At 39.2% G+C, this 26,205-nt stretch overlaps 3 protein-coding genes and 1 non-coding gene across 8 annotated transcripts; 2 read left to right on the top strand and 2 right to left on the bottom strand.

Annotated features, from left to right (window-relative positions):
* Nucleotides 1-3,309: 3,309 nt before the first annotated feature.
* Nucleotides 3,310-8,379, top strand: LOC126596802 (uncharacterized). Of its 2 annotated transcripts, none has more exons than XM_050263462.1 (3): nt 3,310-3,568; nt 4,114-4,213; nt 4,910-8,379. In XM_050263462.1, exon 3 carries the CDS (start codon nt 5,073-5,075, stop codon nt 7,977-7,979), a length of 2,907 nt encoding a protein of 968 aa, XP_050119419.1. In that variant the 5' UTR covers nt 3,310-3,568; nt 4,114-4,213; nt 4,910-5,072; the 3' UTR covers nt 7,980-8,379. The 2 variants fall into 2 exon arrangements, with proteins under 2 accessions (XP_050119419.1, XP_050119418.1); XM_050263461.1 differs by having other exon boundaries at nt 4,919-8,379.
* Nucleotides 8,380-8,955: 576 nt separating this feature from the next.
* TRNAP-UGG (transfer RNA proline (anticodon UGG)) lies at nt 8,956-9,027 on the bottom strand. The gene has a single exon. It is a non-coding gene; the product is annotated as a tRNA-Pro (tRNA).
* A 520-nt stretch (nt 9,028-9,547) lies between these two features.
* On the top strand, nt 9,548-15,529 carry LOC126596555 (uncharacterized). Its single transcript, XM_050263178.1, has 9 exons — nt 9,548-9,942; nt 10,262-10,813; nt 11,174-11,230; nt 11,750-14,139; nt 14,219-14,488; nt 14,563-14,643; nt 14,794-14,905; nt 14,992-15,058; nt 15,240-15,529. The coding sequence occupies exons 1-9, from the start codon at nt 9,828-9,830 to the stop codon at nt 15,334-15,336; spliced, it is 3,741 nt and encodes a 1,246-aa protein (XP_050119135.1). The 5' UTR covers nt 9,548-9,827; the 3' UTR covers nt 15,337-15,529.
* A 672-nt stretch (nt 15,530-16,201) lies between these two features.
* On the bottom strand, nt 16,202-20,358 carry LOC126596557 (formin-like protein 15). 4 transcript variants are annotated; one of them, XM_050263179.1, is made up of 8 exons: nt 19,992-20,355; nt 18,993-19,406; nt 18,446-18,560; nt 17,947-18,259; nt 17,445-17,517; nt 17,005-17,095; nt 16,844-16,923; nt 16,202-16,490 (listed from the first exon to the last, which is right to left on the bottom strand). In XM_050263179.1, the coding sequence occupies exons 1-8, from the start codon at nt 20,073-20,075 to the stop codon at nt 16,350-16,352; spliced, it is 1,311 nt and encodes a 436-aa protein (XP_050119136.1). In that variant the 5' UTR covers nt 20,076-20,355; the 3' UTR covers nt 16,202-16,349. The 4 variants fall into 4 exon arrangements, 3 of the variants coding, with proteins under 3 accessions (XP_050119136.1, XP_050119137.1, XP_050119138.1); XM_050263180.1 differs by having other exon boundaries at nt 16,306-16,490; nt 16,783-16,923; nt 19,992-20,356; XR_007613992.1 differs by lacking the exon at nt 17,005-17,095 and having other exon boundaries at nt 16,306-16,490; nt 16,783-16,923; nt 19,992-20,358.
* Nucleotides 20,359-26,205: the final 5,847 nt, after the last annotated feature.

Consider the following 26,205-nt stretch of genomic DNA (forward strand, 5'->3'; position numbering starts at 1 on the left):
TAAGTTTCATAAATAGTGTAGTAAGTTTCATAAACAGTGTAGTACCGTTAAATTTCATAAACAGTGTAGTACCGTTAAGTTTCATAAACAGTGTAGTACCGTTAAGTTTCATAAACAGTATAAAAAGTTTGTAGTACCGTTAAGTTTCATAAACAGTATAAAAAGTTTCATAAACAAATTGTGTGAGGACGTGTGGGTCCGTGCGTTAGTTTTTTTTAATATTAAAATTATGTCTTTTTCATTAAAATTTAAGTTCTTTTGTCATTTTTATTAAAATTTAAGGGTTTTTCATTAAAATTTAAGTCTTTTTAATTAAATAAAGTTATAGTCTGATTTTTTTATTAATTAAATTTAGCCCAAGCTTTTTTCATGAAAGTTCCCATTTAAATAAGCAACTTAATAAAATGAATCGGATTAGGGATGGCAATGGAGTGGATCGGGTTCAGATGTACCATCTTCATATTCGATTCTGTTTATTTTATTTCTTTTAACGTAGAATTCCCCTCCGTAACCAAGCCCGTCGAATAACAGATTTTCCATTGAATAACGATTTTCTCCATTATAATATTTATATTTATTTACATTATTACTTAAATAGTGAATTTTAAATTTAAAAAAAAAAAAAGAAGACTAGTAGGTTACTGATATAAAGCATGCAATGCATATAATGAATAATATATATATATATATAAATTTTAGGGGGGTGGGCTAAGCCTCACAATGACTAACAATAATGTGGCATTTGACGAGAATCGAACTTAAGACCCCTCACTTACAAGTGAAGTAGAATACTACTAAATCATACAACTGATACTATGCATATAATAAATAACATTAAAAAAGAGATTACTAATATTTAAACAACACATCATTAATACAACTGATACAATGCATATAATAAATAATATTAAATATTTGTACCAATGATAATGCATATAATTACTAGGACGGACTTCCATATTTAATAATCCATTATTATTGATGACTTGTTTCTCCATGTAATAATTTTTTTATTATTATTAAAAATGTAAACGGTTTGGATTCTGGGATGCCCCAAATAACCATAGCCAAATTCAAAATCGAGAAATTTACGAAACAGTTACCCATAACTGTAAAATACTCAATATTTAATCTTCAAAATCAAACAGTTCGGACCGGTTACTTGTAGAGATCAAGTTTGACGGGTTAAATATCTACAGTGTTGATTGTGGCTTCATGAAGATATTTCGAGGAATATAATTGAACTCTTCAATGTCGCCTTTTTTTTTTTTTTGGGTCAAACGATAGATTTGTTAGATTAGATATTAGACTAGGGAATCGATGGGGTTCGAACCCATGCCAGGAGTGCAAGGACCACACTCCTCTCCACCACTATGGTAGAGGGCCACTTGCCTTCAATGGTTCTTTCAAATCAAGAGTTCTAAAAACTTATCTATTATGGCCACTTAACACTACAATTTAGTGATATTCCTCTTCACTTGTAAGTAAGAGGTCTTAGGTTCGATCCTTACCAAAGACAAATTTGAACCAAATTATTGCTAGCCCATCGTGAGACTAAGCCCATCTCTTCTTTTTTAATATAGATAATATTGTTTGTTTAATTTTTTTTTTATATCTATTATGTTGTTAAAAAAAAAACTTATCTATTATGGTGGTGTCCTCCATAAATAATGGTGTGCTGAACAAAGAGGGTGAAATGACTAATGTACCTTTTTGTGTTCGTTAAGTTTCTCTCTCTCATAACATCCATCATCACATGCATAACATGTGTAGAAATTTCAAGGCAGCAAAGTGTGGATTTCCAACCAATCCGAGCTTCACCAATATTTGCCATGCTTCATCTCTTTCAGCAACAAGTGAAGGTTCTGCGACCCTCCTTCGGGTTGCTGCCATTAATCATATTGCTCCGCTACGAATAACTGCATCCACCACCTCGTACAACCTCATCCCCGTCCCTTTTCTGCAGGCATTTCGGAATCACATCTCACTTGAGATCGCATGTGGCTCTATTGCAATTTTCATTTGGTTTGTAACTTTGAGTTTTTGATTTAGAGCATTTTTAATGAGCTCCTAACCAAAACAAGAGTGAAATAATTTCTCTTATCATAAATCTTTTACAAGGCTACAGGAAATAAATTCAAGCCTCCTTTTTAATTCAAAATCATCTGCCCTACCCTCTTGAATTGCCTAGTTTGTATACCAGCAAAATTTGATTAGGATGAGCTTAAAAAGCTAGTAGGGTCATTACACCTTTATATATACAAAAGTATATCATCACTATGTAATCAAAACGCATCTATAGATGATATGTATGAATGCACAACAACCATTCTTTCAAACTCTTTGTCTCAAACCCAATATACCACATCTCCCTTTTGCTAGTACTCTTGAATAACTCCTTATTGCCGGTCCCAAATATTACCCTGATTTAATGGGCACTTTGGGGCTAACATGAGATCTAGTACTTGCCAAGAATTAGACTCAACTACACAACAGTCTTCATCATTACCCATTTCCCTTTCTCCTTTACAAGATTCTCAACTCAAGATAATCAGTTTAGCGTTTGACAAATGAATGAAAAACATGCGTATCAATCCATCCAAGTGGTCTTATACGCAATGCGTTTGTAAATCAAGTGGTCTTTTATATAATAGCTAGTAGTAGATAAAGAGTTGGAACACCAACTCAAAAATCAGTTCTTTCAATTTGTCTCAACAAAGACCTACCTCATATATCAAAGGGATGAGGTTGATCACTAACTCAATGATAAACATCTACTTAACTTGATCCTTACTCCAACCAAATGGGATCATTCAATTACCAACTTTGCAGCATGACCATGGTAACCAATTTTAACATGCGAAATGTTTGGTATGATAATCGGTATACTATTTTTGGTTCGGTAATTGTACCAAACACAGTCCTACTATTATACATCTTTAGTTAGTAGTTTACAAGGAATTTGTAGCTTATATGGTTAAGTGCATTCGCCATTGCACTCGAAATAATGAGTTCGATTTCCCGCTTTCCATATTAGCACAGTTTCATTATTCGGGCTCACTTTGACCTAAATCTGCGAGTTTTGGTTAAAGCTTTAAAATTGAAATCGTACTTGACCTGAAATAATCTATATGCTCAAAACGACCCAACCCGGACCAGACCTCAACTCCAAGAGCTGGGTCGGGCCCGGGCATTGATAATCCCTATGCCCTAATTGATGAGTGTCCTTTTTAGTAATTTCCACAGAGGCTAGAATTGTAATTCCATGGTAGGTCATTGAAGTTCAATCCTAACGTTTCCCTTTCTTAGAGCAAAATGCAGTTCTTCACAAACACAACAATGGGAAGACCAAGGGGCAAATCGAAAATCCAATGAATATAAATCCCCCTCAATTTGAAATAAATTACAACTCTAATTACCAATAAACCCAAGAGACTGAATGAGTGGCATTAGAGAAATAAGCCGAAGTATCAGAGGTCTTCTTCTTCCCCACTTCTGAAAGCCCCAGGTCCCTCCGGACTCCTGTCTCCCAAATCCAGCCCTGTGATTTCTCAGCCAAAACAAACGAGTAAGCGCTTCTTTTTCAAAACCCCCTTTTTTTTTTGTGAATTCGTTTTACCATTTATTTACTTTCTGGGGTTTTCCCAAAGTTGTTCAAGCTTCCATCTTTAGCTTGAAGAGCGATGTTTGACTCTGTTTGTTCGCTGTATTATATTACGCATACTTTTTGGGGTACGATTCAAATATGCCAACAAATTACAGTAATTTTTCAAAATTTTCATTCTTTTTTTAGTTTTTGGGTGAAATTAGGGTTATGCCTCCCCATTTTACCAAATTTTACAAGGGTTTTGGTTTTTGGACTGTGATGTTATGGGTGTTTTTGGGGCTGGATTGCATGTGGATTAAGGCTTCTATGTTGGACCGGTTGGTATGATGTGTTTGGTTTATAAAGTGAATTGTGCTCTAGGACCAAAAGAAAATAAGTTTTTTTATTTTTTATTTTTATTTTTTAAATTTGCAAATGAATTCATTTGTGAATGGAATTTAATGTTTAGGACAGAGTTCAATGTTTATAATTCTCTAATTTAAACTTACAAGTCGTAATTGCTGCAGGTTAGTATAAGACCAATCCTTCCAGTTGGACCAAGTTTTCTCTATTGTGCCGGCTGTATACAATCGCCCGCTGTACAGATTTGTACTTGTTCGGGTTGAGGTAATACACAATTGTCTCAGTTTGAGAGGAATTTTGAAAATTCTCACAATTCATGAATTTGAGAATGAACTCTGCACAGTTTTAGCTTTCGAAATATGAGGAAGAATACTTGGAATTGAAATTCTATAAATTCAAGGATTTCATTTGGGTTCCAAAGGGACTGTTGCATAGGGGACTGTGTGAGATAAGTTGCTATGTCTAGCTCTGGGAAATGGGATATTTTATTGTGAACTTCGTGTTCTTATTTCTTCCTTTGTTTTAATTCGTATTGTGTTATTATTTTATGGTTTTCCTGAGAAAGCAATTCATTGTATTGCGGTTTTCTATATTTATTTTTTGAACTTTGGTTTCCTGTTTTTCATTAATTATTTTGAATGTGGTTCTGGGCGGCTTATGGAGTTAATTGAGTTGTTTTCTGATATGCGATGATAATATTTGCACCGGTTATTTGCTTATTACTCAAATTTGGTTTTGTTTTTCACACCTCATCTTTTTAAGTTTCATCACATAAGTGCTTAGTGATTTACTATTATACTGAAAAATGCATTTTCCATTACCTTTCTTTAGTTTGAATATCAACTTAATAAGTAACACTGGAGGTAAAATGTTGCACACTTGTAGTCGCTTACACCTTGTTTGTTTTTCTCTATGTTGATTAAAGGCTTTTAATTGGTCCTAACTCTTAAGTTGATACAGAATTGGCAGGGTTCAACTGGATGTGACTTGTGATATTGAAAACTTCGGAATTCAAACTTGGCTTCATTTCATCAAAGAAGCATGCTTTTGGGGTTATAATGTTTCCTGTTGCTTTATGCACTATTAAATCAGCTTAAGTCAACTCAGGTTCTCCATATTAGTGATGGATTGCAATAAGGAAGAGGCCATTAGGGCCAAGGTGATTGCTGAGAAGAAGATGCAGAGCAAGGATTTCGTGGGGGCTCGTAAGATTGCTATAAAGGCGCAACAACTCTATCCTGATCTGGAGAATGCGTCTCAGATGCTTATGGTTTGTGATGTGCATTGCTCTGCTGAGAAATTGTTTGGGACTGAGATGGACTGGTATGGTATCCTTCAGATTGATCAAACAGCGGATGAGATAACAATTAAGAAGCAGTACAGGAAGTTTGCTCTCCAACTTCATCCTGATAAAAACAAGTTTTCTGGTGCAGAAGCTGCTTTTAAGCTGATTGGTGAAGCTCAAAGAGTGCTTTTGGACCGTGACAAACGGAGCATGCATGACCTGAAACGCAAGACTTCTGTGAGTAAAACAGGTGTGCCACATCGACCCCCACATAGGGCGAGTTGGAACTCAAATCCTGGAGTTCAAAACAACTCCAGAGGCAACTTTACAGGCGTTAATCTCCAGAGCCAGCAGCAACAACAGCCTTTTCCACCGGGGTATTCAGATGCCCGATCGACTTTTTGGACTGCCTGCCCATTTTGTTCAGTTAAGTACCAGTATTATAGAGAAGTTCTTCTTAGATCTCTTCGTTGTCAAGGCTGCGGTAAGCCCTTCATTGCATATGACACAAATGTGCCAGGTGGTGCACCACCACCACCACCACCACCAACTAACTTAAGTCAGCAGGCATTCCCCCCCAAAAAAGTCAATGTTAACATTCCTGAAGTGAGACTTCAGAGGAATGTTGGAGCTGAAAACTCCAAAGCTAAACCTTTCCAAAAGACAGACCAAAGGTCAAGTAGCTCTTCAGGTGTTCGCTCAGAAAAGGTAAAGCGTAAGAGAGACAGGAAACGTGTAGTAGAATCGAGTGAAAGCAGTGACTCTGAAAGCAACAGTGATTCTGAAGAAGATATGGTCATTGATGATGCAAGCGGCAGTGATTCTGAAGAAGATATGGTCATTGATGATGCTGTTCTTCAGGCTGGACTGAAATCTGGAATTTATGGAGACCAGCAACCACGGAGATCTTCACGGCATAAGCAGCACGTTTCTTATAAGGAAAATCTAAGCGATGGTGAAGACACTCCTCTATCAAAAAGGGAGAAGAGGAATGTCTCATCCTGTGCCACTGAAGAGGAAAATGAAGACGCATCTAAAGTGGAGGAATCTATAATGAATAATAAATCTGATCGTGTCGCTGACACTAAAGGAGATGAAAAGGTGAAACAGAAAGAAGAGTGTTTGACAAATAGAGTTGGGGAAAAAAAGTCTGGGGCTAAAGAAAGGGTGAAAGTATTTGACTCTAAGAAAATTTCTGAGGCACTTGAGAATTCTGCATCACATAAAAGCTCCAATGAAAAACAAGAACCAGACCCCTTGTATTCTTTTCCTGATAGTGATTTCAACGACTTTGAGAGGTACCGGAAAGAAGAACTCTTTGAAGCTGGGCAGGTGTGGGCTATTTATGATACTCGAAATGGGATGCCAAGATTCTATGCTAGAATCAAGAAAGTTCACTCACCTGAGTTCAAGTTGCAGATAACCTGGCTAGAGCCTGACCCCGATGATGATAATGAAATGAAATGGGCCAAAGCTGACTTGCCGTTTTCTTGTGGTAAATTCAGACAAGGTGACTCTGAAATCACGAAAGATCTTCCCATGTTCTCTCATTTGATGACTTGGGGGAAGATTAGAAGTTCTTACATGATATATCCAAGAAAGGGAGAGACTTGGGCCATTTTCAAGAACTGGGACATAAACTTGTACACTGATCCAGACTCTAATCAGAAGCTGAACTTTGAATACGAATTTGTTGATATTTTATCAGACTATTCTGAGGATGTTGGAATATCTGTTGCACTCTTGGACAAGGTGAAAGGTTTTGTGAGTGTTTTCTGTCGAAGGGTTAAGGATGGGAAAGGCACATTTCAAGTTCCACCAGGAGAATTATTGAGGTTTTCCCACAGAGTTCCATCTTATACATTGACTGGTGACGAAGGAGTAGGAATTCCATCAGGATCTGTTGAGCTTGATCCCGCCTCTTTGCCTTTTAATATTGAAGAAGTTACTATTTCTAGAGATCGGAAAACAGAGGCTAGTACTCAAAGTAATGGTTTTTCTAAATCTCCGGATACAAGGAATGAAGACAGTAATGTTCCCAAAGGGTCATCCCCAGAAGGCATCGCTATTCCAGAAGCTGAGTTCTACAACTTTGATGCTGATAAATCTCTGGAAAAGTTTAAGATTGGTCAGATCTGGGCATTGTATAGTGATGAGGATGGCTTGCCAAAATACTATGGCCAGATAAAAAACCTTGATTGTCACCGATCCAAATTGCATATTGCATGGCTTGCTTCCAACTTACTACCAGACAGGGTGATTCGATGGCATGATGAGGGGATGCCTGTTTGCTGCGGGAGATTTAGGGTTAGAAGGAGTACGCTCCAGGACTATGATTCTACTCTGTCCTTTTCACACCGGGTAAATGCAATTTCTATTGGTAAGAATGATTTTGAAATATATCCTCAAAGAGGTGAGGTTTGGGCGTTGTATAAGAACTGGACAGCTGATCTCTCGTGTTCTGACTTGGATACCTGCGAGTATGACATAGTGGCAGTGTGGACAGAAAATGATATTCAAAGAGAGGTCTTGATTTTAGAGCGTGTGGATGGTTTCAACTCAGTTTTCAAGACTCAGTTGAAAGGAGGATCAGCTGAAACCATGACCATCCGTGGGGTTGAGCTACTAAGGTTTTCTCACATGATTCCCTCTTTCAAGCTAACAGACCAAAAAGGCGGCAGCCTCAGAGGGTGCTGGGAACTTGATCCTGCTGCATTGCCGCTTCGGTTCTTTAGTCAGACTTGAGTTGGCAACCAGACTAGCCTTTTGCTTCATAGGGCCTCTTCCCAGGATGCCGGTGTGGGAAATGGAACCGTCTGGGAGAAGATTCTGATGTATTCTAGCGCGACCGAGCCTGCCCAGTTCTGATTAACGAATCAACCAGCCGTCTTTTGATTGGTATTATGAGGCAGGCAAATTTTGTAGCCGACTTTGGTCTTTGGTGAGGAAGGAGGAGGTGTCTCTGCTGGTTTTTTGTATTGCGTATTCTGAATATCTTGTTTATAGATCCTTTAATTTTCATTGAACCCTGGGTTACCAATGCTGGAATGTTGGCCAAACAGTTCAAAAAAGAAAAACTGAAATTTTTTACTGTATCTGGGACCTAGTATTTGAATTTTCTGATGAACAACCACATCTTCCTAGATATACGTTTCTGTTAGCTTTTTACTTTGATGTTTGTTCTTCCAACAGGTTGGCTTCCTAGTTATTTCCAAATTCATTGGACATGGAAGGCTTCAAGTAAGTGCTTTGGTCCGACCATGTCCGGCAGCTGCCGGGAAGTTCAAAGGCAATTGTATAGCATATGTTTGTTGTACTCGGGATTATATAGTCCTACAATAGTAGGTGCTGCATCCAATCAGATCCCATATACTTTTGTATACACTTGCATTCTTGTTTAGGATAAGGCCGTATCAGCTTCCCGATTGTATACTCATGTTGCATGTAAGTTTATCTCTTTACTAAAATTTATTAAACGGCGTATTTTATTATATTACATTGGAGGACTAGAACTTAAACAACATATTTTAATTTTAACTCATTACCCACTAATGAACAGAGAGAAGAAACAAAATGTTACTAATAAACAGAGAAGAAGAAACAAAAATAAAAAGGGGAACTTAAACAACATATTTTAATTTTAACTCATTACCCACTAATAAACAGAGAGAAGAAACAAAACGTTACTAATGAACAGAGAAGAAGAAACAAAAATAAAAAGGGGCCGTTCCGAGAATCGAACTCGGGACCTCTTGCACCCAAAGCAAGAATCATACCACTAGACCAAACGGCCGGTCTTGTTGTTGTGTTATATGTAATACTACACTAGCGATTATCAAGTACATGCTCTATATTAGGCTGATGATTTTCAGCCGTTCGATCTTGACTTTATCGTTTCCTGTAACTGGTGAAGTGAAGGTTTTTTTGCCAACAGGATTCTCCGGATCCTTTTGGTAAGGATCTTAGGGATCTATAAATTGTGTCTGTTCATCGTATATTGTGCAGTTAATTTTTATCAGATACTGTTTGTATTTAATTTTAAATTAAAATATTTAAAATAATTTTTGACAACATGATATACGATGTATATATATGATTTCCGAATTCCTGAAATCGTCACAAATAGGATACGGAAAGGATCCGAATTCGTTTTTTTGTAGTACTTTTGTTTTCACAGTTTTACTGTACAGGTGTCCGACAAGTAAAAACAAAAGAGAGAATGTGAAGAAGAAGTTACCCATGTCAAAAACAAAGAAGAAGTTACAAACTTGGGTTCCGGTTAAATCAGACTGTCACATAGTATTGTCCTACACGCCTTAATTTTCCCTCCAAAATTTCATTATTCGCCCCCACTATTTTCCCTCCACCTCAAAAACCCTAACCCTAATCTCTCTCTCGCTCCTCTCTTTCCCAATTGGTCGTCTTTCTTTTCTCACTTCCGCATTTCCCACTCCGCTTTCGATCCTCTCCATCAAATTTTCTTCTTTTTTTATCGTATTTTTTCCTTCTGAAATTTCAATGCTTTTTTTTTTTTTTTTTTTTTTTTTCTGGGGTTCCCCGTGGATTCTGATCTAGTTTCCGATATGAGTTGAAATGGGTTCTCTCTGGAACGGCGACGATGAAATCATGCCGATGGAGACAAACTCACTCGCCGATTGCGCAGACACCGAGCCCATTGACACTCAGATTTCAAGCCCTCCATCGTCCGGTAATTTTTTTGTTTGTTAAAGTTTTGCTTTTTATGGTGATTTTAATGTGAATTTATATACAAGGAGTCAAATTTGTTGAATTCATGCTCGCATGGTAAAACTTTCGATTCAAAGATTTCTGTTGTGTTTTTTCTCTCTGAATTTTTTCATGGAAAAGTGTGATTTTGTTACATGTTTGAGCTGAAGTGTGACTTGAAATTGACTGTGCTTTAGTATGTCTTTCACGCATGTTGGGATGTGAATGCTGTTGTCTTTTGGTGTAGGATTATAATTGTGGTTGAGATTTCTTTTCTTCTTTTTTGTTTTATTGAAAATTAGATGAAAAGGGCAAATCGAGGGATGCGGATGAGTTAGTGCGAGACACCGTGCCTTGTAATGACACTGTTCCAGTTGAAGATGCATTTGAAACCCAAATGGTAGATTTTGGTGGTGAAACCCAATTAATAGATTTCGGTGGTGAAACCCAATTAATGGATTTTGGTTGGGAAACCCAAGTAATGGATTTTGATGGCGAAACCCAAGTAATGGATTTTGGTGGGGACACACAAGTGATGGATTTCGGCGGTGATACACAAGCAATGGGTTTTGGTGGTGAAACACAAGTAATGGATGATATCAACTGCTATGCGAACATGGAGGAGACCCAGTTATTAGAGTTTGATGATGTAGTTGTCAGTGACACTGACAGTGAGGAGTCGGATACAACTGAAGTTTTGGATGATAGTAAGGATCTAAGTGATGATGAATCAGTACGGAGAGGTTCTGGTCAATTAGTAAATGAGGAGAATATTAGCCGCACTCCTTGTGAAAATAGTGTAAATGGGTTAATGGAGCAAGCCAATTATTCGGTCGACAATCAACACAATGCAGGTTTGACCTCTTTAATCTAGGCAAGAATACTAATCCTTTCATAACTACCTTATTTTAAAAACTGTCATTCACGGTCTAAATCTTAACTATGCATGATTAAATAATTGATGCCTTATTCTTTATCTTTATCTGCTATTTCATGATTTACATAATGGCCTCATAGATTGCAAATTAATACATTTTCCTTATTATTGATTCTTCTATTGAATGAAATTTTAATTTCTTGGTTTTCGAATGTTTGTTCTATTTCATCATTTTTAGGAATTTGTGAATTCAAATGAAGCTCTCATTTTCATATAAATTCTGCATGCACTCATTATGTGCTAATCTTAAAAAATAAGTTGGGCTTTTATCTTTTAGGGCTCCATGTTTCTGCTGCAACACCTGTGGTTGAAGGCTCCCCGGAACTGAGACCAGGTATGATCTATCCCACTTTTTCATGGTTAGACTGCATTTTTGTTAATCAGAAATTGGGTAAAGTTTTATGGATCAAGATCATGGTTGTGTATTAGTAACTCCTTCATTGCTTTGTTTGGGATGAACTCGCAAAGACTCGACCCTCGTAGAGTTGCGTCTTTTATAAGACTCAAGTTGCATGGAAGGCGTATCATATATATTTTGCTAGACTGGTTTTGGTTTATGGCAATGTCATTTTGTTTGAGCATACTATTGGTTTTTTATTTCAAAGCCAGATGTCTGGGTCTATTATCTATTGATATGTTTAACTGATTTTCTACTAAAATAAAATAAATGATAAAGGAAACATTATCTGAATTATTGTCTGGCTACTTACATTGGAATTTCTGGTGGATTGTCTTTTTGGTCCTAATTGTAGGAGTATTGGGAAAGTCAGAATTCATGACTGCTCGATCTAATAATATAATGCTCTCCTGAGTCCTGATACGATCTAATAAGTCATTCTGCCATTTTAATCAGGTTCTGTGCATAAGCATTTTACCTCAGTTCATGCCGCATCCTTACAGGCCTCTGGTCTAGCAGCTTGCAGTATGGTTTTGAAGGGCACCAACAATAAGTCTTGTTCTGTTAGAAGTAATAATCAGTCTTTGGATCAACTTTCCGGTAAAGATAATGCAGTATCTCTTCTAGGGGGTTCAGCCATAAATGGAGACGAAGTCAGGCAGGAACATGGTTCAAGGAATGAGAAAAAATGCAGGACTGGAAGTTCAACAGCGAGAAATCTTTTTCCTGAGGATTCAGATGCTGAAAACACAGAAATTTCTCATCACAGCGGTAGTGGTGAAGAAGGGGAAGATTTGCTTCAGTTTCCTTGTAATTTGGTAGGGTTAAGCTATGTTGACTCTCAAGAACCAGGTGAATTGTCACAAGCTAATGCACTTAATTTTGTGGATAAGTTCCTCCAAAATAATCTTGATGAGTCTAATAAAGAAGTTGGCCATGGAAAGAGAGCTAGGGACACTTCAAAATTTGTCTCAAGTGCAAAAGGGCCACAAATATTGGCTAAGAAAGCCAATGACAAAAGCATAGATAAAGGGATTTTTGATTGGGATAATAACCGAGAGGATGAAGAAGGAGGTGAATTTTTCCGCCGAAGAAAAGCAGACTTCTTTGATGGTGGAAGCCATGGGTGGAGATCTCTTCCCCAACCCCAGAAGTCTAAAGGGAAAAGACAGGAGGAGAAGAAGGACCTCAAAACACAATTACAAGGAAAGAACAAGAGAATAGGTGTAGTTCATTCTGATTCAAAACTATTGTTGCATAAATCAAAAGTCGACAAGAAGACAGCACATGAAGATGAAATGAAGCATATAAAGAATCTTGTCAGTGAGTTCGACGAACAGTTCAACAATGACTCCCCAAGAGAGCAGTTGGATACTAATGTTAATAAGAACGATGCGCCTGAAATGATGAATGTAGGCTTTGATACTCAAATGGCAGCTGAAGCTATAGAAGCCTTGTGTTGTGGTGTAGGGATTTCCAATTGTGATGCTAGTGATGAAAATCAAGGTGCTGGAAGAAAGCAAAAGAGTCCTCCTGAAGGTTCAATGGGAGAAAAATCAAAGAACAGAATTTGTTCAACGAAACCTTCTTCTCGAAAAAGAGGGCGTTTTACTGATACAGGGGTTGCTTCTCGAGAAACTCGACAAGCCAAGAAAACAAGGGTTGGTGCCAGATTATGCAAACATTATTCAATTTCACCTCTGGAATTTTCTAAGAATGCTAGGAAACAGTGTGAAACAGAGGTGGTGATAACAAAATCAAAGAAGGGGAAGTCCATTGGTAAAAATCATCTTAAAATTGACAGGAACAAAAACATGGAGAAAATACCTTCTGTTGCTATTGACCTAAGAACAGAAAAAAAGAATTTACAACAGGATGTTGGTACTTTTACACCCATTGCACGTCGAACAAGACGGTCTATGGTGGTAAATCAGTTAAAGAAAGCTGACAAAGCATCCAGTGATTGTGGAGAAGAGTCAAGCGCTCAAACACAGTATATTGCAACTAGAGAGAAAATATTTAGTTTCACAGGTGGTAAGGTGTCTAATGCGTTGAATGCAAAGCTTTCAAAATCGGGTCCCAGTCGATCCGGAGAAGTTGGAACTAATAAACGAAGCCAACATGATGGTTCAGATCTCAAATTTGAAGCTATTTGCGATGGCATCAAATTGGATACTTTAAGCTTCTCCAAAGGAAAAAGATCTAGGAGAAAGTTATCTGATCAGGTTTGTGGGCCTGATAACTTAAATGATCCATCTGCCCCATTTGCTCAGCCAGACAAAGTTGGACAGCGTTTCAGCAGGCACACAAGATCGCAGGGTGCTGCTCAAAGAATTTTTGTTGATGTAAAATCAACAAGAAGAACCCGATCATGTACACGTGGAGACCAGAATTTGGCTAGAAAGTATGCACATCAAAGTTTAAAAGGTGATCCTGGGAAAGTTCCTCTTCATTGTAATTCTTCTCACAAGAATGGGAGAATGATATCGGAGATTCTAACTGGTGAAGAGGCAGTTGGAATTCCTGACAGGAGTGTTGCAAATCCATCTTCTACTACTAAAATGAGGGATGAATCCCCACTAGGGAAATGCAAGCCATCGGATTCAGGTTGTGCTACTCCAGTTAACAGTAAGGTGCCTGCCAATGATGCATCTCCAGTTTGTATGGGTAGTGAATATTTCAAACAGACATGCAAGAAGACCCCTTCAAGGCCAGGACTTTCAAAAGAAATCCGTGACTTAAGTGCAAACGGGAATACACCAACTTCAGCAAACAGAGATAGGACTGATGTTCGAGTATTGTATAGCCACCACTTGGATGACGATGTAATTAAGCATCAGAAAAAGGTATTTTGTGAGTGAGTTTAGTCTCTTTTAAAATTTGTAAGTTCTAAACTAATCTTATCTGCATATCTTTTTTTTGCAGATTTTGGCCAGACTAGGAGTTTCTGTAGCATCCTCTATGACAGATGCCACGCACTTCATAGCAGATCAATTCATGCGTACAAGGAATATGTTAGAAGCTATTGCTGCTGGAAAACCAGTGGTAACGCATTTATGGCTCGATAGCTGTGGACAAGCTAGTTGTTTCATCGATGAGAAAAACTATATACTAAGGGATACTAAGAAGGAGAAGGAGTTTGGCTTTAGCATGCCAGCTTCGTTGGCACGTGCGTGCCAGCATCCACTTCTGGAGGTAAATATTAACCTAATGTTTGTCCCCACAGATAGAGACTTATTATGCATTCCCATTAAGACAAGGTTTTGCAGGGTCGTAAAGTCTTCATCACCCCAAATACGAAGCCTGGTAAAGATATAATTTCAAGTCTGGTCAAAGCAGTCCGTGGCCAGGTATGGTTTTCTTTCTCTTCGCGCACGCATATACAGCAACATGCACGTATATACAGCAACATGCGCGTATAAAGTTCATCCTTTTTATCTGAACTGTTGATTGCGATTAATTCCAGAAATGATTTTGATTTTGTTCGAAATGCTCATTAGGCTATAGAAAGAATTGGTAGATCTGTTTTGGAGGCTGATAAAATTCCTGATGATCTGTTGGTTGTATCTTGTGAAGAAGATTATGAAATCTGTGTGCCTTTACTCGAAAAAGGTTAGCAGCCATCTCTTTTATTTACCAAGTATTTATAAGAAGACAAGATTATTATTTTTTGTTTTGACACTGCTTTATACTTTCAGGAGCTACAGTTTACAGCTCAGAGTTGCTATTGAATGGGATTGTTACTCAGAAGCTGAAGTTTGAAAGGTTGGTTTTACTTCCTGGATTTTACCTTTGTTATTAGAAAGTAATGTCTCTTGTTCTTGTATACTCATCGTTGTATTCAATTGGTTTTGTCCTCTTTAAAAAAATGGAAGAAACTGAAGATTTTGTGTATTGAGGATTCAAATCTTAGTTTCCTAACACGCTTGCACAAATTATGTGACAGGCATCGCCTCTTTACAGATCAAGTTAAGAAAACCCGTTCCACCATATGGCTGAGGAAAAATGGCAACAAGTTCCTCCCTGTGACGAAAGATAGATAAGGTCAATTATATTTGTTCATCTTTTTTCCTCAAATATTTTTCCTCCTTCAGTCAGGCATTTTCGTTGTGATGATGTGCATTACTAATTGAGTTGAGTTTTCTTCTTTAAATTTTCCCTGTAAAAATCTCCATGTTGTATATAACCGTACTACTTGCAAATATGTGGAAAGGTTTCTTTGTTCTCCCCTTTTAATTGGGTGATGTAGCTAGTTACTGGATACTGCATCTAAAGATTTGCATACTGTAAAGGCATCAAGTTCTGGTTTTCCATCGTACATATCTTGTACTTTGAGGCCTCATTTGGTGTGTATCAGATTGGATTGGATTATGTTGAAGCAAGAAATGGATATCAACTTCCAAGCGTGTCCAAGTTAAAGGTAGAAGATGGATTAGAGAAAGGAAACTTCTCATTCCAATCCAACGAAGGTGGACGGGGTAAGTTTCCTTCATGTCTAATTCATCGTCCACCTTTAGCTTGAACAAGGTTTCAAAGTCGACATCCATTTGTTGTATCAACATACCTAGAATGTGGTAGCTTATCCAATCCAATCCAATCCAATACAAACCACCGCCGAGACCTAAACTCAATGCCTCAGAGTCGTCGTTCCAGCACTAATTGCTCTACTGTTTCGACACAATGGTTCCCGAAAAATTTTGAGCTCTCATTTTATGGGAGTTTTGGTTTGGAGCTCCTAAAGCAAACCACGCTTGCTTTAACGTGTAAATCTTACGTCCTTCAACCAAACCTAAGTGGGTAAGAGGTCTATCCTTGTACTCGAGGTCTTGTGCTCCATTCTCCCGCCCCAAATGGCACGACATTGTTTAGAAAACTAAAGTAAAAAAATATAAATATAGACAGAAGAAGGGATGCAACATTTAGCACTTTACTATTTAACTCCAAGCTTCATCTTTCTATAATACAAAAACTCGTACATTCAACTTGGCCAGCCAGAGTATATAAGATTACAATTTACCAACACAAAATGCAATTGCTTGTTAATTACAGGAATCAGTCATACAGGGCTAGAGCTTTGAGTTTGTGCGACTTGAACTCTCCAGGTGTAATATTGGATATACAATGAGTTGAGGCTCATCGCTATCCCGAAACCCAATACCGCAGCGAGCAATATCGAGTAAATGGCAGTCAGATGAAGCTGAAAGAAAGAACACAAATGCTTTACTTCCCAAGGCATAGTGAAGTAATTAGTAATCAAAGCACTCAGTCTGGCATTAGGCAGTTTGGTGCACCATAGAAAAAAGGGAACTTTAATGAAAAGCATCCGGTACTGTTTACTTTAACGAAAAACCACATTTTTACACTAAAAAGTCAATCCTTGTACTATTCACTTTACCCTTTATTTTGTCTTTATCATTAAAACTCAAAGTTTTCAAGCCCTTTTCATTAGTTTTCCTTAGAAAAAACCGCAGTAAGCAATGTAAACACACATGCAAACCATGGAGCATATTAATGACAGGGTTTGGATCAGAAATCGAATGCATCACTCACTGTGCTGTAGAACAGGTGGACGATTAGGGCGACAAGTGCAAACTCAAGAGCTGCATATGTCCATATATACTCCCTGATTGCTGCACATTAAACAAGCAAATGGTTACAGTTATAAACTTATAAAGAGAAGAGAACCAGAAATCTCAGAGGCTCTGCTATACCAAGGATGATGGCGAATATGGATGCCAAGAGGCCCAATGTAAATGCAAATGGTGCTGCAATTACAATGGCTTGATTTTTCATGTCACGAATCTACACATTTGCAAAGAGTAGAATTAGCATCGTTATGCCAACTATCAGTCACAATTTGAACCAGCTCGGTCCTTCCTTTCAATGCGTACTTTCTGGGACCCTGTATGATCTCAGATAGTTTGTAGACCATACAAATGAACAGATAATATTTCATGGCACCTAGAGCCGCATAATTTAGGTTACACAATGTCTTGCATAGCACTCGGTATGGTATGATTATATACAATTCAATTGGATTATTTTGAATTTCATTGGGGGATATTGAACTCATCAGGAGACATGAACAAGTTAGTATAGTGGAAATCAAATTCTTAGTTCCTAATTTTTTTTCAATAGAAGAATGGCATACCAGTAGCTGCTCAAGGAAGAAGAAATAGCATATGGTGCTAATTAAAACCAGTACCACAAAGTCCTGCCAGGCACTGCATAAAATATGACTTTTATTAGCTACAAAAGAGTAAAAAGGAAGCACGATATCTATCATAAGTTGGATTCTACAAATAATGTGGAGGGGTGACATGATAAAAAGGAAAACTGTACGGTAGCACTGTCGCCTGCCTATTCATAAATCAATGACGTGGGTATGATGGCTGACATTTGTCTCTACGAGATAAGAAATTATGGTTTGGATCCAAACGATATGACTTAGATCCTCTTCTGACATTACATGTTAAGAACTCTATTTGGACGTTCATGACTGTTCAATCGTGAATGAATGGAAATGGATGCATCGCAAATAGGTTTCTACCTGTTTTTTCTTTACCTTTAATAGTCATGATATCATGAATCTATATATATCATCCCCCTATCAAAGTCCTCAACAGAAGGATCTCAATACTGCATTATCATACCTTATCGTTTCTGGATGCAAACCCTGTTGGTTGTGCTGCTGTCTGCTACCCCTTTGAGCAGTGCTCTGCACCCGAAGCAATGTTACAGGTAAATTCTGAACCTCTTGACCACATACATCACATTTCTTGTTTCCTTTTGTGCTAAACCACTTAATGGCGCACTCTTCATGTAGAAGTCTGAGAGCACCTTTGCAAAAGCATTCCATTTTGAGCGTATTTTGTTCATCACATACATCAAGACATATCCTGCACACCGCTTCTTCTTCAGGAATTTCTTCATCATTGGCCTCCACCGGAACTGGAGTTATTTGATCTGAGTTGCCGAAAATAAATTTCAAAGGGATTATGTATAGTGAATAATCTTTGAGAGAGAGAGAGAGAGAGAGACGTAAGCCAAAAAGTAGTTGAAATATAGTGAGTAAATTCATTCATGGTTACAAATATGTAAGTTGCATAGGCAGCATGAACAGAAAACCAGAATAATAGATTCACTACATACCATCACTAGGATCTGTTTGAGTCTGCCCATTTCTAGTTGCAAAAGATACGGATCTTACAATGACTTTATTTTGTCCAGGCATAGAAAGGGATCTCGAAACTGTTGTAGTTTCTTTCTGCACGAAATTAATCACAACCATCTCAATTTTTTTCGGATGGATGATTTCCGGATTTACAAGCCATTTCTATGGAAGCTTAAGCATTAGCAGCGGAAAAAGAATTAAAAGAAGCACAAAGATTGGTTAATTGCGAAGTTGACCTGAATTATCATATAAAACGATGACGAGGTATCTTGAGTGTCTGAACTGGAAATGTAAATCAGATTCCACTTACGGAACAATGAATGTACAGACACCATTCTTGGAAACAGCATTTAAGAGAGGAAAAGAAAGAGATATCTACAATGTCTGTAGGTAAATCGTCGATCACAGTTTTTGTTCGGAAGATTATGATCTTTTATTGCACACCAGTTTTATACCTCCAAATGTAAAGAAGTTGATGTGGAATTTCAAAATCTAGGGGAAACTCTAGAATGCATGACCACTTACATGTTGCTTGTGCGCTTCATTATACATCCTTGCGGATATAGGCGTAGCAACAGAGGGGGACAAATTTGATGCCGGCGTAACAGGAAGAGAGGTACATCTTTTCCAAGAAAATGGCGATACTGAATTGGCCATTGTAGGACTTTCAGGAGCTCTACTGGGGCCTGAATTAAGGAGGGAGCTTTTCTCACCATCCGGTTGGTTACCTTTTTTCTTGAAGCTTAAACCCCGAAAGAGGCCGCCTGATAGCGAGCTACCCTTAGAGGAACCTTGAGACTGTAGTAAACCCTTTCCGCTACGGCTACTGCCAAAACCTGCAGGCCTTGGGGGTATCTGAAGTGATATATCCGGGCGCCTCCCGGGAGGTTCTGGTTCGGTGCCTTCTTCCTTTACTGTCTTCAGATTTTGGAGACCACCCTACATCATAACATCTAACACTACTTGTCATTTGGTCTATAAGCTTTCATAAGATTTCTTATATCAATGTAAATTTTTTAATAAAAAGACACTTTTTTTTTTCACAAAAACAACCCAAATGGCTGTAAAGATGGAGGGATTTTCTGGTAATACTCCGGGGTTTTTAACCGTTATTTAAATCAGTCCAGATCTGCAATAATTACAAAAAGTAACAGAAAAGCAGTTTGCAGAACACAATCAAGATCTGCAAAATACTAATAAAGGAGGGCAAAAGAGAATGTAACAGTTTGGTATCTGAAATCCAAAATATCACCAAAAGTCCCAACTCTAATTTAATAAAGCGGCGCACCAAATAAATATTCTTAGAAAAAGTGGGAGGAAATAAACAGACAAAAAAAGACCACCCACTTGATATCTTGAGCTAAAGAATGAAAATCAAAGTTCAAATCTTGCATTTTGTCCACAAAAAAGTTCAAATCTTGCAAGAAGAAAGCATAAGTTGCATCCAAATAGGTACAGAAACAGTAAACGCAAACATGGAAACATAATAAAACAGTAAAAAGGTGGGGTAGTTGAGATACAAACCTGAGGGGGAGGAGGAGGAGGAGGAGGAGGAGGAGGAGGAGGAGATTCTACAGCTCCATTGGAGACTGATTGAGCTGCTTGCATTGTTATTTTTTAGGCCCCTCCCCAAGAAAAAAACCCAGAAAACAAAAAAAGAGTGGCAAATCTGACAGAGCGAGGAATGAAAAATTTGTTAAGGAATTTGGAAAGTGGAAAGTTTTTATTACTTTATTGTATTGGTGAGAAAAAAAACATGGAATTATTGGGAGGGAGGGACTGGGAGGACGCTGGTCTGGTCCGGTTTGCGTAGGAAGGATGACGACAAGTTTTGTTTGAGAATCTTTCGTCTCGTTGCCGCATTCACTTCCCCCACTCGCGCCCTTCTTGGTAAACTTTCTTACTCGCTGCTTCATAAAAACATTACTTCAACGCTTCTATGAAGCTCAATTTTCTATTAAGCACAAGTCAATCTTTGATAAGGAAGTATGCAGTGTAGAAAGATCAGGTAGGAATAGGATTCCTCGCGGAAGATGAGGAAGTTCCTTACATTTTAAGGGAAGACGGACTGGGCCACACTGATATTTTTTTATTTTTTTTAACAGAAGATGATATTATCTACACTAAAAAGTGACGATGAGTTCACTCTCACAATGAGCTAGCAATAATATCGTCCAAATTTGCCTTAGGCGAAAATCGAACCTAATATCTTTCACTTACAAGTGAAGAAGAATACCATTAAATCATAGTACTAAGTGGCAGTCATAGTGATTTTATCCCCTAGGTTGAATGCTATTGAGAATAATAAGATTGTTTCAATTTCATAGTTGGTTATATTATTAAGGGACTTTTTTTTCTTTTTTTTAAGTAGTTATGTTTGTTGTGATACTATACTTTTGTCTTGTATTTGAAATAATTTATTAGAAACTAAACAATCATTTTATTTTTCAAAGCATGAATATATATATATATATATATTGTTGTGGTCTATTTTATCTGACAGAGGGACTAGGGCCGGCGGCAGAGAGAGAAGGGAGAGAGATGTGTGTTTGTAGAATTGTAGGGGAATGTGTGTGTTGTTATCCCTCCTACATTGTGCCTTTATTTATAGTAGTAAAGGGAGAGAAGATATTCCTTCTTCTCCAAGTAATACAAGTTGTAATAGGAAAGGATAACTAGAATCAAATCTTATCTAGGATTTACACAATCATACTTAAACTAGGAATGTTTACAACACTCCCCCTTGAGTGGGTAAATACTCAAGGTAGATTCAGCATCATGCAGAAGTTGAGGAAGTCGACTCGTTGGCACTGATTCCAAGGAACAACGCTTATTCTCAATAAGGTAGGAACTTGCATAAGTAGTAAGTCTCACTAAAAAACCCTAAGGCTATGGCAAAAACCCAAGTAGGGACAAAATCCATAGTCTAAGGAAAAATGCGTGAGAAATGCAAAGTCAAAAGAAACGTCTACAGGACGTCATCAGGGATATGACCAGCCCAAGGTGGGTGCCTCGTTAAAACCTAGTTAGGTAGCAAAAACCCAGTGGGAAAAATGCTCCTAATCGTAGGGAAAAAGAGTACATTAAGATCAAGCAAGTATCCAGAAGATACTCCCCCTGAGTTTGACATAATTCCAAAGAGAAATAGCAAAGTTACAACTCAGAAAGTTTACGCATACCAATTCCATGAACAAGCTTCTGAAACGTCGCCTTCGGTAGTGATTTGGTGAAGAGGTCGGCCAGATTGTCTTGTGATCGGATTTGCGTGACTTCAATCTTCTGATGCTCTTGTTGTTGATGTGTAAAGAAGAACTTCGGCGCAATATGCTTGGTGTTGTCTCCTTTGATGTAACCCTTCTTGAGCTGTTCGATGCAAGCTGCGTTGTCTTCAAAATCGTCGTCGGGGCATTAACGGCGGGATGAAGATCACAGGAGCTTCGAATATGGCCCACTACTGCTCTGAACCAAAAGCATTCCCGAGTTGCTTCATGTAAGGCGAGAATTTCAGCATGGTTAGACGAAGTGGCAACTAAGGTCTGTTTAGTTGGCCTCCAAGATATTGCGGTGCCTCCAACGGTAAAGACATAACCCGTTTGAGAACGCGCCTTGTGCGGATCAGATAAGTATCCAGCGTCGGCATAACCAACAAGGCGAGAATCAACCCGATGAGCATAGGGTGCGGCATCACTCGAGGATTCGTAGGGATAGAATAAGCCCAAATCCGTAGTACCCTTAAGGTAACGGAAGATGTCTTTCACGCCAGTCCAATGTCTGCGTGTTGGTGCATTGCTGTATCTTGCCAAAAGATTAACAGCGAAGGAGATGTCGGGTCTAGTGCATTGAGCTAAGTACAATAAAGCGCCTATCGCACTTAGATAAGGAACTTCAGGCTCCAAAATCTCTTCATCATCCTCCTTCGGACGGAAGGGATCTCGCTTTGCATCTAGCGTACGAACGACCATAGGAGTACTCGAAGGCTTCGCTTTATCCTCATTAAAACGGCGCAACACCTTCTGGGTGTAGTTCGATTGATGTACTAGGATTCCATCCGAACAATGCTCTATCTCGAGGCCGAGACAGTATTGAGTCTTACCTAGATCTTTCATCTCAAATTCCGACTTCAGGTGCGAAGCAGTTCTCGCGAGCTCTTCAGGAGTTCCGATGAGATTCATGTCATCGACATATACTGCAACAATCGCAAATCCGGAATGTGACTTCTTAATGAACACACAAGGGCATAGTTCGTTATTCACATATCCCTGACTAGTCAAATACTCACTTAAACGGTTATACCACATTCTTCCGGATTGTTTCAAACCGTATAGTGAACGCCTTAGCCGAATTGAGAGCGTGTTCCGGGGTTTGGAAATATTTGAACCAGTCAATGTAAGTCCTTCGGGAACTTTCATATAAATTTCCGTATCAAGATCCCCATAGAGATACACGGTTACTACGTCCATCAGCTGCATATCCAGTTTTTCGGAAACTACCAAACTGATAAGGTATCGAAAAGTAATCACATCCATAACGGGTGAGTAAGTTTCGTCATAGTCAATCCCGGGGCGTTGTGAGAAACCTTGTGCTACAAGACGAGCTTTGTAACGCACAATTTCGTTCTTCTCATTACGCTTCCGAACGAAAACCCACTTGTAGCCAACGGGCTTCACATGTGGAGGAGTAGGAACTACAGGTCCAAACACCTTACGTTTCGCAAGTGAATCAAGTTCGACTTGGATTGCTTGTTTCCAGTTTGACCAATCAGCTCTACGTCGACATTCATCAACGGAACGCGGTTCAATGTCATCGCTCAACATGATCTCAGTAGCTACTGCAAATGCTAATGCATCGTCGACAATCATCTCATTTCTACGCCACACATCATCTAAGCTAGCATAATAGACCGAAATCTCACGATTCTCGGGAGGAGGATTCGTCTCTTCAAGGACGCTTCCATAATCTAGAATTTCCTCATAAGTTGGGTAAAATAAGTAAGCGATAGTCGGATTCACGGTAGGCTCTTCAGGACCTTGTGCCGTGGTTTTCCTCTTCCGGGGGTGTGAATCCTTTGAACCAAGGAGTCTGCCACGCTTTTGTGTAGGGGCAGATGATTGGCTAGCCGCTAATGTACGTGGATCACCAGAATTGGCGTCCCGGGCTTCCAAGAGGGTAGTCCGTCGTACATTTGGTACATCCATCTTTGCAGGCGTATTCGCAGCTGGAATATGTGATCTTGTCACGCGCGCTAGATCGGTGAAAGCATCTGGCATGCTCTGAGCTATGCTCTGGAGATCTAATATGCGCTGCACTTCAGCTTCAGACTGAGCGGTGCGGGGATCTAAATGAGACAAAGTGGGAGTCGTCCACGATAATTCGCGTCGTTCATTAGGAACGTTGACGTTCTTATCTCCCCCTAACGACGGGAAGACTGTCTCATAGAAGTGACAATCCGCGAAACGAGCGGTAAACAGATCGCCTGTCAAAGGTTCTAAGTAACGAATAATCGAAGGAGAATCATATCCGACATAGATTCCCATCCTTCGCTGAGGCCCCATTTTTGTACGTAAGGGCGGCGAGATCGGCACATAGACCGCACAACCAAAAACACGCAGATGCGATATGTCGGGTTCGCATCCGGTGACCAACTGAAGGGCACTAAATGGTTGTGTCGCAACAGGCCTCAGGCGGACCAACTTTGCTGCGTGCAATATTGCATGGCCCCAAGCAGCGATCGGGAGCTTGGTACGTATGACCAACGATCGAGCAATCATTTGTAAACGCTTAATGAAAGCCTCTGCCAGGCCGTTCTGGGTGTGAACATGGGGTACAGGATGTTCAACTTCAACCCCAACCGACATGCAATAGTCATCAAAAGTTTTAGATGTGAATTCTCCAGCATTATCTAATCGAATAGATTTGATCGGATAATCAGGGTGGTGAGCCCTGAGCTTGATAACCTGAGCCAACAGTTTGGAGATGCAGCGTTCCTTGTGGACAACAAGCACACGTGTGACCAACGTGTAGAAGCGTCAACCAAAACCATAAAATATCTAAATGGTCCGCAGGGAGGTTGAATCGGTCCACAAATGTCCCCCTGAATCCGTTGTAGAAAAATGGGAGGATTCGAACGAATCTTGTCATAAGAAGGCTTAGTAATAAGCTTTCCCATAGAACATGTTTGACATGCAATTTCATGGATCGAACCTAAGCTTCGGGTTAGTGGATGCCCGTGTGAAGTTTTGAGGATACGGCGCATCGCTATTCGTCCAGGATGTCCCAAACGATCATGCCAAAGTGTAATTTCGTGCGCGGTCCCTGTGGTAGGGCCGGCCACATAGTGGCATTCTATGGGGCGTATGGTCGTAGTATACAGACCACTCGGGTTACGCTCCATCTTCTCTAGAATACGCTTCTGGCCATATTCGTAGGAAGTTACGCACAGAAATTCAACTCCGTTTTCTACGTGGGTTTCAGCGTGGTAATTGTTATCTCTAATGTCCTTGAAACTTAGTAACGTTCTTCCGGAACGTGGAGAATAGAGTGCCTCAGCAATGGTCAAGATTGTACCATTGGACAACATTATACGTGCCTTACCGTATCCTTCGATCAGGTTGGATGGGCCTGAGAGGGTTGTCAGAGGTGCATTCTTAGGTACGAAGTTAGTGAAATAGATGCGTGCACGCAAAACAGTATGCGTGGTTGCACTATCTGCCAGACAACTAACTTTCCCACTAGTCATACCTAGAATGAAAAATTAATTTGAATCGGTCACATGCATAAAAGTTTATAAAAACAAGTATCAATTCAAAATAATTTCATTTATTCAAGGAAAAAACTTAATATCCAAAATAAATCGCCAACTAATAATCCAAAACATAAAGGAAAATTGTTCAAAATCAACCAAAAACAAGGTGGGGTTCAGCCACTAGGTGGAATTCGGCCCCAATTGTCTTATTTTAACTGAAAAATAAGTCTATGTCTAAGATTCTAATCTTCCATAGGAGTGGTATCCTCCTGAAAATCAGAAACCTCCATCTTTGTAGTCTCCGGTTCGTCCACTTGCAGGAAGTTTGATTCAAACTTCATACGACGAGAATGATATGCATCCACAACCTTCTTGGGAGCACGGCAAATACGGGACCAATGGTCCTTGGAACCACAACGATAGCACATATCGTCATTCATTGTGGCAGGTGCTTTGCCCTTATTCTTGAAGTTCGGGGCCTTGGGAGCGAGGTTTGGGCGCTTCTGGGCTTTGTTTCCTCCTTTGGATGGGCCTTGGCTCTGTTGACCTTGGTGGGATGGCTTCTGGCCGCCCTTACCATGCCTCTTTTGGCGTTTTGGGTGCTGATTAGTGCTATAATGTGCTTCAGGCACAGCAGTAGCCCCAGTAGGTCGAGCTTGATGATTCTTCATCAACAGCTGGTTCTGCTTTTCAGCAAGAAGTAAAACAGAGATCAAATCCGAGAACTTAGTGAACTTCTGAGCTCTATATTGTTGCTGCAGGACAATATTAGAAGCAGAGAAGGTCGAGTAGGTCTTCTCCAGGAGATCCTCTTCAGTCAAAGTTTCATTGCAAAACTTGAGAAGTGATCGGATTCGACAAACTTCAGAATTATATTCATTCACAGACTTAAAGTCTTGGAAGCGCAAGTGCTGCCAGTCGTGTCTTGCTTCAGGCAAGAATATGTCCTTTTGGTGATTGAAACGATCAGCCAAAGCGACCCATAATGCACGTGGA

This window comes from Malus sylvestris, chromosome 13, assembly GCF_916048215.2.
Source record: "Malus sylvestris chromosome 13, drMalSylv7.2, whole genome shotgun sequence".
In the NCBI taxonomy this organism is placed as follows: Eukaryota; Viridiplantae; Streptophyta; class Magnoliopsida; order Rosales; family Rosaceae; genus Malus; species Malus sylvestris.